Source organism: Hyperolius riggenbachi, chromosome 2 (assembly GCF_040937935.1).
Source record: "Hyperolius riggenbachi isolate aHypRig1 chromosome 2, aHypRig1.pri, whole genome shotgun sequence".
Classification (NCBI taxonomy): domain Eukaryota; kingdom Metazoa; phylum Chordata; class Amphibia; order Anura; family Hyperoliidae; genus Hyperolius; species Hyperolius riggenbachi.
In genome coordinates this window covers 223,984,474-223,998,141 of record NC_090647.1, presented here as the reverse complement: position 1 = coordinate 223,998,141, position 13,668 = coordinate 223,984,474, and the positions used below count along the sequence as shown (strand labels likewise).

Genomic DNA, 13,668 nt, shown 5'->3' with positions numbered 1-13,668 from the left:
GTGAGGTAGAGTAAACAAATGCTCAGGCCTCACAGGTAATGGTTGTGTTTTCAGAACAAAAGAAAGAGAACAATGGAGCTGATGGCATGTTAAAAAACTCAGCAGGGGTGCTACTAGGTGTGAGCTCAAGGGAATTTACGCAGATCTGCGCAAGAATGGTAAATCTAGTGTTAAGCAGGAAGCAGGTCAATTGTCTATAGGTGTTAGGGCCAAATTAGCATGGAGCCAGAGGAGAGCAGACTAATTCATGAAATATACAGAGCCAGCCACTTAGATATTGTACAATGGAAAGTATTGCAGCACTTCAGAATATTCACAGATTGCAGTAAAATCGAGCGAGATCATAGAACAGATAGATCCCTCTCTGATCGAATCTGATTAGAGAGGGATCGTATGGCTGCCTTTACATCGATTTCAGCATGAACTTGATTCACCATCTGTGGAGCTGCCACTGACGCTGCCCCCCCCCCCACATACATTACCTGAACAGGCCGGCGCGAGTCCCCCGGTCTCTGCTGTCTTCTTCTCCGCTCTGGGCTCCAGGGCTGCAGCTTCACTGTACTTCCTGTCCAGGGACGTTTAAACAGTAAAGGGCACTCTACTGTTTAAACTTCCTGTCCTGACAGGAAGAAGTGAAGCCTGCCAGAGCCCAGCGGAGAAGGAGCAGCGGTGACAGCGGGGATATGCGCCGACCGGATCAGGTAATGTATTGCCGCTAGCGTCTGGCGTCGGACATTGGAACGCACTCCCGACATCGACGCACTCCCGACCCGCCGGCGATCGAGCGAAATCTTCCGCACCGGCGGATCGACGGGAACAATCGATTTCAGATGGAAATCGATCTTTCGGTCAGCGTTTGCGCAACGATTTCACAGCAGATTCGATCAGTTAGGTGTATGGGCCCCTTTATTCTGCATGAGCAAGTATTAAGGATATAGTGGAACTGTGATCAGCATTGTATGTTGTCAAGACAAGGGATGGACAATAATATGCCAATAATTCCGAGTGGATACAGGATTATTCAAATTTTGTATGCAAATTTGTTACTTGAAATTGAATCCCTCCGTGGCAGGATTTGATAGGTCCATTTTCAGGCTGCAAAAATTTGTATTAATCTTTATTTGCATTTCATTAACTATCTGTATTCAGGATTAGCAGTCTCCAAACTGCTATTGTGACTGGCTTGGGTTAACCAAATCTAACAGCAGACTTTACTATGAGTCACATGAACAGCCTATGAAAAATTAAGTGGGAAGGGGCGGGCTCTTCAGAGTGCAAAGGCATATTGGCCAATCATTTTTATAAATGACCCGATGGACAAATAACCTTCCTACAAATATCCAGGCACTTGCTGTTGATTCATTTTGATGTTCGGATGCGGGATCACATACTTCGGAACCCAAATGCAAGCTTTCAGCACCGAACAGCAGGACGGGGTGTTTCATTCAGTAACTCCGATACTCCCTCCTTCTAGCTTTTTTTTTGTTGTAGAAAGTAGCAGGTGTTCTTAAAAGTTCTACATTTGATTCATACTTTTGGGGCTAATTGGACCATGCCTTGTAAGGGTTTTTCGCCTTCCTCTGGATCAACAGGGATATGTGAGGGAGCAGGCTGGTGTTGTACTTTGTTCTCTGGTTGAACTCGATGGACGTATGTCTTTTATCAACCCAAATAACTTTGTAACTATATAACTATACTACCGAAATGTGTATCTTAGTGCTAAAAAGGCTTCAGCATGTTACACAGTAATTATTTATATGTGGTAAACATATGACAGATACATTTACAGAAATCAACTACTAAATGAAAGACTTGCCATTAAGCAAAAAAAAAAAAAAAAACTTTTTAAGGTGGCCACAAACAACACAATAAAAAGATTACATTTTGCTACAATGCGATAAAAATAATCAGTCGTGCAGAAAAATCTGGTCAAATTTTCAGGGTTTTGTATTTTTTTCAATATGTCATTTGGAAGTGGCAATTTTTTTCTGATCAAATTTTATGAAAATTGAATAAGGTAGGATAAATTATTTATTTCTTGATTTGTAGACCCAAGTAACTTTTTTAATTTTCGTAATTTGGGAAAAATTGAACATGAGTTCAATTTTGGTCACCTTTTTCAAAAGGAACATTGGTCACCTTTTTCAAATGTTAAACCCAATCAGAAAAAAAAAATCATTGTATATCTCGACTTGAAAAGAAATCTAACATTTTGTATGGCGTGTGGCCACCTTTACAGACAAATTTACTTTATTTAGTTTAGAATTGACAAGATTTCAAATGGCAAAATTCCTTAGGCTTAGTTTCCCTTTGTTCGATTCCCATTTATTTCCCCATACACAAATTTGCCTATTGAAATCATTAGGCTACTTCTGAATTTGTGTGCGGGGAAAAAAATCGGAGTGCCTACTGCTTTTTTTTTGGACATCACATCCAAATCCCCATAGCATGCATTGGCATTCAGATGTGATTTCACATCAGCATGGGTGCCATGTCTGATTGGGAAACTGGTGTGGCACCCTAGTGGAGATGTAGTCTTAGGATGCTAAAAGCCTTGTCTTCTAGTGTAATGCTTGTGTGTATAAGCAATACTGTCTGTCTACAAATCACAAGTGTAATGCTTGGGGGTAAAACTCTCACCACCCAGAGCAACAAGACTGGTAGCTGATTAATGGAAGAGGCTACACAGCCTGCCCAGAGCAACTGCAGCTCTGGGCTTCCTATATCGCTACAAATAAGACACAATGGCAGCGCAGTGCGATGTTGCGCTGCTCTTGCGATAGCAAGCATTCAGACAGGCACAAGACAGGACTAGATTGGAGCGTAACTAGTAGCAACAACACCTCACAGTCACGTCCACAGAAGCAGAGCAAGCAGGCTAAGGACAATCACCCGCAAACATCCACACAGACAAAACTACAGGAAATAACATAACTAATAGCAACACAACTATGCTAGCTAAGCACGGGTGGTCACGATGAGCACAACCTACCAAAACGTGCTAAACTAACTAGCTAATGCAGTAACTGAAAAATCTCCGTAGCTCGAATAAAGAAAATAACAAACGACTCAACTAATGGATAAATATATATTAGCAAGTCTGCATATATATTTATCAAGAACTAGCTAAAGCACAAGTAATAAGGTTGCATTGAACTACAAAAACAGAACTATACAGAGTAGCACAGTGCCCAGCAGACCAGCATAGTGATCGCTATGATGGGTGAGGTCTAAAAGGGGAGACAGACTTTTTTATGCTCTCATCAACCAATGGATGCAAGCATGCAAATCTCCACACAGCTGAATGGTAATCACTCAATCCTGAGCTGGCTTGATTACCATTTGCTAGGTGGTTGTGAATACAAAGGACTCCCATAGGAAATACATGCAGTATTATGTAACAACATGCCTGCAGGAAATCCAGGGCTATCTGGCCGCAGCTCAGCTGTAGTAAGCCATTGGTGGAATGATGACAGCATCCTGAGCTGCTCAGAATTGCAGAGCAATTGCAAATGACAATGTGACTGATTGCGAATGCACCACCGAATGAAGGCAGATGTTTGCGGCTCCACCGCAATGGACAGAACACACCACAGGAAGAATCCTTACCTTATCATACATACTAAAGCTGAAAATATCTGACTTATTCACTCATATTTCTTAACATTCCGGTTTCCCTTTTTATTTGATGTTGTCCTAGGATACCCATGAAAAGTTCCTATCAGTACAGGCATATGCAGATGAAGTGAGAAGAAAAGACTCTCAGGCCAATAGCCCAGGACCAGTGTAAGTGTGTGGGGGTTGGGGGTGCTGAAAAATGTAGTGCTACATAAGGTACAAAGGGGTGAACACAATGTCTGCCCTACAGCAGCATTTTTTGGTGGTACTGTTCATATTTGTTTCATCGCTACATAGTGTGGCTGTAAGTGGTGGGTGTGGTCATGAGTTTGTGGCTGTGGTGACATAAGTGAACCTAGCAGGGCTGTGGGATTGTATGTAGAGGTTTACTCTGAAATAAGTATCAGGTACCTGGAACTGGAGTCAATAAATGTAGCCCGTAAACTGAAGTACTTGTATCACACTATTTGATCCTCGGGATTTGTACTTGCACGCCAGGTAAGCTCCTGATTGCGGATGTGACACCTGTTGCATACATTACAGTAACAGTATTGGTAATTTCCAGACCACACTCCTGAGTTACTTTTCTGGCTTCTCAGTTTCATGTGGTGAAAGTAATGTGCAATGTTTACATGTCATCTCCAGTGAACAGGTGCAGCTTTGAAAACTATTAAAATTCTTTCAAGCAATATCTTACCACTGCTGGACTACTATATGCAGTGACTCTCTAGTGCTCAGGATAGTTATATAGGTGATTTCACATGTTTATAAAATGTTATATTATATTGATTTGTGCATTCATATTGTATTGTTCTTGATGCAAGGGCTGGTTCAGACAGATTGCTGCCAGCGTCCATCCTCATCATTTAATACCAGGATTGAACTCATTGCTGCACTGAGATAAACGCAAACTTTCATCTTAATGCGTTTACCGTTGATTGTGCGAACATCGCAATCTGTGAAAATAGCTGGGACGCGTGTAGCATAGCGCGAAAGGTGCATTCGGCGGTTCTGTGTCCTCTATGGCAGAGTTCCCCACCCCTATCCTCAAGACCCACCAACAGTACATGTTTTGTAGAAAACCACAAACCTGCACAGGTGAGGTAATTAGTGTCTCAGCAGAATTCATTAACTACCGCTGTGAGTTTCCACAAAACATGCCCTGTTGGTGGGCCTTGAGGACAGGGTTGGGGAACACTGCCCTATGGGGCTCCAAATGCGATGGTACAACTGACACCAATGTCAAACGCTTTTCTTTTGGTAGAAGAAATGCGTTTGGCATTGGCTAAATTCACCAACAGCTTTTCCGTCTGAACCAGCACTGAGGGCTGTAGTTTAAATTGTTTTTTAATAAAAACTTGCCATTTTATTATCATACAAAATGTGCATGATGCATTTATGGTTGATGCCAGCCATGTCAGATTGCACAACAAAACTTTAAATGTTTGTCTGCATGTGAATTTAGAGTGAAAATGAAGCCTTTTTCATATTTGGATATAATGGAGAAGTGGTAGAACATATGTTTTAATATAGACTACAGCAGTTACAAAGCAGCTTCTGTTACCATTAACCAATAACTTTAGCACAGTAAAACCTCACCAATATAGTGCAATAGTTGTTAGAGCTGCGCTGCAAAATATTAACAGCATCTACTTAACAACAAAAATCATACTGGATGCTCTGGGCAACAGTTCCAGGTACTTACATATTATCCCATCTGGAAAGTTTGGCAGCTTTTTTTTAAAGTTCCGTTTGATCCCCTAGCCAGATCTAACCATTTTTGGAAAGCTGAAAGTCCCGGCTTTCATTTGCACTGGGTCCCGAGGCAATGCGATGCCCCATTCCCAAGTTGGGGGGGGGGGGTTTGGGGGCGGGTGTCCCCTGCACTTTGCTGCAGAGAGCACAGTGGAATTGAGTCCTCTGCCCATGCCAGTAATGCAGGGAATACACGGTTCGTTTCTGCCGTGCGTTTCTCCTCTAGATTGTTTTTGACGCTCGATTCTGCAGTCGATTCTCTTATCTTCTGCTCGTTTTTTTTTATCTTTTTCCATTCACTTCTATCAGAAATCAAATGGCAGAAGTATCGAAAGGGAGATCAGACATGTCGGAAATTATCTATCGAACCATCTAATCACCTAAAAAATGAACCGTGTATTCCCAGCATTAGACAGAGAGGAGACGAGTGTGCATAGCTGCGCTGCTCCTTCAGCTGTAATGAGAGACCCAGAGCACTTGACATAAGTTTTGAAGGCACATACAGTATTTATGCTGCGAAGGAAGAAGACCTACTGGGTGTGCTGCTTATCATCATGTTGGGTTTGTCCCATACTTTTGTAATTGCACTTTCTGCAGCCAAGTTCAGGGGACACCCCTCCTTTAAAACCCCATAACTTGAGAACTGAGCATCATGCCGACTGGGGACGTGGTGTAACAGAAAGCCCGGACTTTCAGCTTTCCAAAAATGGTCAGATCTTCCTGGGGGAGCAAACAGAACTTTCACAAAAAGCTGAGAAACTTTCCAGATGGGAAAATATGGAAGTACCCAGTTCCATTTTGTCTCGATAGATCAGCCACCTTAGGTTTTTTCCTTTGCTTTTCTGTTTTCCTACCAAGGAGGAGAGAGTCTTTCAGTTACATCTCTAGAAAATGTGGTTTCCTTGACAGGGGAGGGGGCTCCACAGAGACTAAGTTTCCCTTTTCCATTCAGGTGATTAGGGTCTCCTGAACAGTAAATTGTGGACATTATTCTAAAGGGAACCACATACATGTGACCTTTTAGAATTCTTTTGGAGGACACTGTTTGACACTATGGGCATGATTCACAAAGCTTTTTCACATGTTTTCTTCTGTTTTCACCTTATCTATGTTACTATTTTAAGCTTCCAAAGAGCAAAAATATAACATAATTAACGTAAGAAAAGTAATATTGTAATGAAGTTTATCAGGAACAACTTACTTTGAGTGACTATTTTGCTTGTAAATGTGCTGAAAGGTTATTTTTATCAAATAGGTGATAAATAAGTCATGTATGAGAAGTTTTGTGAATAGAACCCTATGTGCTTGTTGGGGTAACTTCATGATAAAATAGATCACAGATTGGGTGTGAAAGGACCCGGAGCAAGACAACTGGGTGGAGTAGGAGGGGCCTAGAAGAAAACCTTTCTATCAGGACAGTATGCATTTTGTAATACAGACATTGCCCTTTTCAGTGTCAGTGCCCTGTTCTGGAACTGAACATGCTTTGTAAACAACGTGTTCTATTCCATTTTAATGCATTTGCCTTCCATTATCTGCTGTGATTCCAGTGCTGGTAAAGCTTTAATAATGCTAAATCTGAATATGGCTGATACTTCTCATATGTGGCACAATGATATCCCCCCTTCTCTCGCCGTGTTTCTCTCCCTCTTACCTCTCGTTATCATGTATTTATTCTCCTGATATCATTCATCCTGAGCTGCTCCCCTTCTATAAAGATGCTATTTATAGACAGCAGTTGAAATTGTGATTTTCTACAGTGTTTTGGTCTATCATCAAGCCGCAGATGCCAATATTAGTGATCTCAGGTGATGCGTCTCTAATTGCCTGAATAATTAGAGAATGCATAATGCTGTGTGGTTTTTGTATCAACAGAGACATGGCTGGCCGAAAGTGGCTAACTAAAGAGGAATTGCAGGAAATGATAACGGAACTAGTGTCTGATCGAGATGTAAGTATTTCAATATATTTTTTTTTCATTAAATGGGTTTTGTAGGTTGAATATCAAAGGAGTGTTTTGTATAAAATAATATTCTAATTTACTTCTACAATGTAAAAAGCCATTTTGTTTTTGGAGTTGAAAGCTAGTAGTGGTAGTGCATGCCTGTACTACGCATATTGTGATTTGCCTCATATTTTTAGCTTCAAAACAGGCCATCATAAAAGGTTTGCCGTTTAATGATCTCCCTTATTATTCTTTTTAACCGGTTTATACATTCTTAACAATTAATAATAGTGTATGGATGTTTCTTCCCCAGGGACAAGCTTTGTAATATGCAGCGTCCTTTTTAGAAGCTAATACTGTGGAGACATTTATCAAGACTGTTGCACAGCAAGCAGCATAACATAGGAGCAGAGTGCAGCAGAGTCACTATAACTGGAGAGCTTGCTTTGAAAAGCTCACCAGAGAGCAGCCTTATTTTACATATTTAAATTTCCACCACGATCCACTGCAGATAGAGAAGTCGCAAAGAAAAAGAAAAAAGTATAAACCTCATGAATCCTGTCATCTTTAAGTAACAGCTTGATTTACACTAGTTATTATGTAAGTGTACTTATAAAATGTCTTCAAGTGTGGCTTTATCCAGTAATGCAATACACTTGAATTACTGACTTTAACCATGTTATAAGATAGCCTGCTTGTCACTGCCATAGTTTACAGTAGGAAATGAGTCATCCCTAGCCCACACTCCTTTACACCTGGTATTCAGTATTTGGTGAAATGTTGGGGAGATTTGTACAGTGATAAGGAGTACTGAGAGACAATGGATGGAACACTTCACACATGGGGGGGGAATTATTACAGTACTTCCTTGTACATAATACTGATTGCCTGGATGTCCTGCTAATTTTCTGCCTCCAACACCTTAAGCCATAGATTTACAACTGGTATGCAGATCGGGTCACTGATCAGCATACTCTCATAACTATGTGCATGCATTTTGGCTTGCTGTAGGGGTGCCATTGCTGGGGCTTGTCCCTCACGGTGTCCCCCTATGTGGATCAAATTTTGAGATGTTGATCCCCTCCAGCACCACCCAGTGCTCTGTAATTACAGATTTATGCTGGTGCGCATGCATGGGGGTGGGGCTACAGCACCTGAGCTGACACTTCACACAAACTTCAGCCACTGATGCTGGGTCACCTACTTGCTCTAGTGGGAGGAGGTACAGACCCTCCCTATCACCCTTATCTTTCCCCAACACTATATAAAAAAATGTGTTCTGGTCTCATTACGTTTAGTAGCATTAACTGCTTACTTGATTCAAGTTCATGAGCCAGACTATCAGCAACAGGGCTGTGGAGTCGGTACAAATATCATCTGACTCTAACTCTGCAGTTTATGATTCTACCAACTCCGACTCCTAATTTGCATATAACCATCTTGCTAATTGAAAGAATGTGACATAAAAGTTTTTTCATCACTGCCAATGCTTAGGAATTTTAAAGCTTTATTAAGATGGCATCTGCTTTTGGGGACAAAAAGCTCCTGGCCAGGAAGCTTACACTCTAACCTGTCAGCCATACCAGCCTGTCAATGCTAACGTGAATGCCCCAGCATGTCGCCTGTATAATAAGATTCACCGGAGCCCCATATCAGCAGGGTTCCAGTGTGTAGCCCTGCCACCTTGCAGAAAAAGGCCTCTGCCTTTACTATATCTGATAGAGTAAAGGCCAGGGCCATTTTCTGCAAGGAGGCAGATCTATGCGCCGTAACCCAGCTGATATGGGGTTTCACTGAATCTTATTAAACAGACAATGTGTTGGGACATTCTAACTTTTAGGTATTAGCATATCTCTGTGTTTTTAATTTATGTACACCAGAGATGCATTTTAACTTAACTTAGGATATAGCTGAAGAGTAGCTGTTGCATAGAAATCAAAACTAGTTCTTGGTAAGAGTACTTGTAGAGAGTGCAGACAGGAACAAAGAACATTGATCGGGCCCTAGGCAATCTAACTGTGGGTACATCTAAGAGTGCAGGTACTTTGCAGGAGAATGAGGGTATTCCTCCTCTATTACACATTCTTCATGCACTGTCTGAACCAGGTCAGAATCAATCAGAATCAGAATTTATTTCGCCAAGTACAACGGTGGATTGTACCCGGAATTGGTTTTGGCGCATACAGGGTCGTTGATGAAAACAAGGAAAGAGCACGATTAAGCATGGTACATACATAGACATGGGACAAGCATACATAGGACAACATTACAGCTTGTGCGTACAGTTGAGCGGAGCGTCATATACATTTAAGCATGGTACATACGTATAAACATTAAAAGCAAAATAAAAAGCAAAAACAGAGAACATTACAGCATACACGTACAGTTAACGTAATACAAACAAAGCAAAAACATACACTGATAGCAGGAACAGAAAAGAGTGGGACTGGAGGAGCAGCCTGAGAGCTGATCTGAGCGCTGCCATTTTCGGCACTGGACGCTACACAGCGACACGCTCCCAACAAGACAGGTGCTCCGATTGTCCACGAAAAGTAGAGAGGAAACTGAGGGGAATTATGATAGAGGCGGACAGCAGAGTGTCCTGGTAAAGAGTGGAGAGGGATAGCTACAGAGAAAAAGAGGAAAGAAGGAGAGAGAGCTAAGGCTGCAGATTGAACAGATTAAAACACCTCTGGTACAGTCCGACAATCAGTCACCGTGTGCTTGAGCCACGCTTGGCTTGCTGCTCAACCAAGGTGGTCCAGAGTCCATATGCTGGTGGTTGCAGGCAGAGGGGGCCCAGTGGTGAGGAAGAGGCAGGGCAAATCAGTGCAGTGCCTGGGCCTGTGATGGTTGCTCCACGTGGATGCGGCAGCTGCTCAGCTGATCAGGCCCAGGCTGGTCAGGGCAGCAGCTATGTGCCCCCTGGATTGGTGTGGTCACCCCTGCCGTTTGGACAGATGGGGAGGCATCCTGAAAGTGCCCGAGGTGGCTTCCAGGCGGCGGTGGTGAACGGCAGGGCGAAGCAGTGCAGTGCCTGGGCCCCTGGTCACTCCACGTGGGTGGCGGTGGCCGCTTCAGCTGATAGGCCCTGTGGTGTCCTGGCAGTCGCGTGACTGCGTGCTCAGAGGGAGCAGTTCACCGACGGGGATGCGGCTCTGGTGTGTGGCTGCGGGGCTGCAGCAGCTGATGGGCTCACAGTGAGCAAAGGGGACAATGGAGGGGGACGGGGACGCCCCCCCCCCTGACGGCAGCCAATACACTGGCTGTCCCCGCAATCTACGGTGCACCCGGAGAGGGGGCACCCCTCATGCGGCGTCCTGGTTTCCTGGCAACCGGTGAGGCGGCCCGACTCATCTGCCTGCCCGGAATGCCGAAATCGGGCTGGTGGAGACACAGCGCGTCCTCCTCACTAACGGGTCCCGGCGGACGGAGGAATGGTCCATGTGCTAGAGAGCGCACACCTGGGTCAGTTCCTCGGTGGCCCGAACAGCCGATGCCAGCCATGCGGTGCTCGTCTGTGACCTCTGCATCTCCCCCAGGCGGATGGAGGATGTCGGTGAGAGCAGGAGGGAAGAATTTAAAGGAAAAAAAAGAAAGAAGACCGGAGCCCTGTGGCCATGGCGTCCGCACCCGGCGCCATCTAGTGTCTAGGTTTACGGGTGATAGACAACACCTCTGCAGGGAGTGCATATGTGGAGTATAGTACACGTAACTTAATTTGTAGTCACCTGTCCCAAATTTAATAATATATCAAATTGATTTCATAAGCACAGGGAGTGCAGAAATGTGCTTACAAAATTTGCATAAACCTGCATCAATGCAGAATTTACATTGTACAGCACTGCGATCTACACACGGCTGTTCCCCTGGGAGGCTCAGGAGCGATCGGCTGTCATAGGCTATGTAAGGAGAAAAGAGAGACAATCAAGAGCCCCCAATAGTGTGTTGTTGTAAAACAATTTGGTGTAGGACGTAAGTAGAGATAAAAAATATACTCACAATTCTGGGTTGCCGAGATCAGGCAACCACTTGTTTCGCAGACGGAGCGATTAGACCTGTCCCCGCTCAAGCTAAAAAATCCCTCTCTGTAAAGAAAAAAGGGGGTGTCCACACCCATCCACCAGGTGGATAATCAAGTACTAGAGAATACAGAGGCGCCAGCAGAATAAAAGTAGTATCAATTTAAAACCAAATACAATGTGGGTGGTAATGGTGGGCTTACCAACACAACCACTTTGTATGGTATAGATAATATCAAATTTAATTAGTACTCCAAAAAAGAAATACAGTTTGCAACGCGTTTCACGGGTCCCAAGCCCGCTTCCTCAGGCAAAAAACATACAAGCGGGAGCAACTGAAACAAAGAAAAAAAAATATCCATATAAAGTAGTCATAACGACCACAATAATCCAAATGAGAAGCTAATTTAAAACAAACCTCTTCAGTATAGTGCTTTCACATATATATATATATATATATATATATATATATATATATATATATATATATATATATATATATATATATATATATATATATATATATATATATATATATATATATATATATATATATATATATATGCATACATGCATACATACATACATACATACATACATACATACATACATACATACATACATACACACACAAAAAAGAAATCCAGAGGTAAATATTAGATGTACAATATCCAGAATAGAAAGGTGATAGCCGTTTCATTTGTATATTCATTCTATCAGTGAATCCACATATTGTATCCTTAAAAACGTGTGGCCATTTGTTAATAAGGTACCTAAGCCTCTGAATACATATATGCAGTATCAGCAATGATAACAGTATTTCCATATTTCCTAGCGTTCTGTGAATTGCATATTTGTTCATGTGCTCACGGGTGCACGCTGTCTGCCCCTCTACCAATATCCAATTTAAGATGTAATGAGAAAAACACACATGACCGTAATTATAATGGGTTTGCCGATATGTATCCCCTGTGTGCACTCAATATCCGTGCCCAAGATAACAAAGGAGACGGGAAGTATAAACCAAAAGAAAGAGGAATTGGACTTACCAAAGCAGTAGTATATACTGGTGTAGTGCCTCTGCGCCGAGCGGGCGCCATACCAGCTTCTAAAGTATTTTCCCAACTCGTGATTGAGCGTCTCTTGGTGGGCGGGGCTGGCATTTTGCGGAAGTAATAAACACCTGCAGCTCGTTCGTTGGACTGTTTATAAGTGGAAGTGCGTCATGTAAGGGCATGAATGCCCCGGCGCCATGTTTGTTTAGTACTATTTTGCCCATTCATTGGGCTCCGTGTAAGGGGCGGAAGTGCGTCTTGTGCGGGCATCAGTGCCCAGACGCCAAATTGTTTTACACTGATTTAAGGGCGGATGTGCGTCATGTGATCCCGGACGCCATGTTTGTTGTGGTATTAGTCTCTGCACTTTACTGTATTGCTTTATAAATCGAAAGAAGAGGAAAAGGAGATAATGTATATTTAGGGTATATAGTCCCTCTGGACATGGGGGCAGAATAAAGCTCTGGTAGAACGCAGATAGAACGTCGTTTGGGCATAGTATATATAAAAAACTTCAACATTCATGATTTATTCTTTATGTATTAACTGTTTGTGGGTCCAAATGAGAAAATTCACCAAAAATAAACAAATAATAAATAGCTACAAGAATTATATGTATATGGCTGTGTGTGCATGGTTGCTCTAATGAATCATATTGCTCCTATATAGTAAGTATCTACGGGCGTGTGCTTATCTATATGTGTTTAGATACATCCCATCTATATTATATTGTGTGATCTTTACTCTAATATTCCATATCTAAGGCGGACTGATAGAGAGGCCGGGTGGATGGAAGATCTACAATAGAAATGTAATATATGGGCATTATGTAGATCATAGGGTAACCCTTAGAAAGTCTTTCCTAGCTGCTCATTTAGTCCTAAGGGTACTAGGGTTTTTAGAGTCTGGATCCAAAACCTCTCCCTGTTTTTCAGTGTTTGGATTGCATTAGGTGTTAAGGGATTGATATTTTCTAGGGCTGTGAAGGAGACCTCTGTCACATTTCTGTTATGGACCAGGTCAAAATGCCTGGATAAGCTGTGCGTGGCAAGGCCTTTTAAGATGTTGCGCCTATGCTGTCCAATTCTATCCCGCTGTTGTTGGGGTCAGAATAAATAAGAGTGCATATCCAACACAAGAAACTAGCACTTCTGCTGCTGCTTCTTCTTCTTCCTCCTCTTCTTTCGCCTTGAAGTCACAAATTAGTTTTTTTTCCAAATTACCCGCACCAAAGAATCCCATATCGATCCAATTTAAAGCCTGGGATAATAAA

At 42.6% G+C, this 13,668-nt stretch overlaps 1 protein-coding gene across 1 annotated transcript in view; it reads left to right on the top strand.

Annotated features, from left to right (window-relative positions):
* Nucleotides 1-13,668, top strand: part of MRPS9 (mitochondrial ribosomal protein S9) — a 138,872-nt gene that overhangs the window by 94,111 nt on the left and 31,093 nt on the right. Inside the window, exons 6-7 of the mRNA XM_068265285.1 lie at nt 3,701-3,786; nt 7,249-7,324. Coding sequence (XP_068121386.1) covers nt 3,701-3,786; nt 7,249-7,324 — 162 coding nt within the window. The remainder of the gene's footprint in view (nt 1-3,700; nt 3,787-7,248; nt 7,325-13,668) is intronic.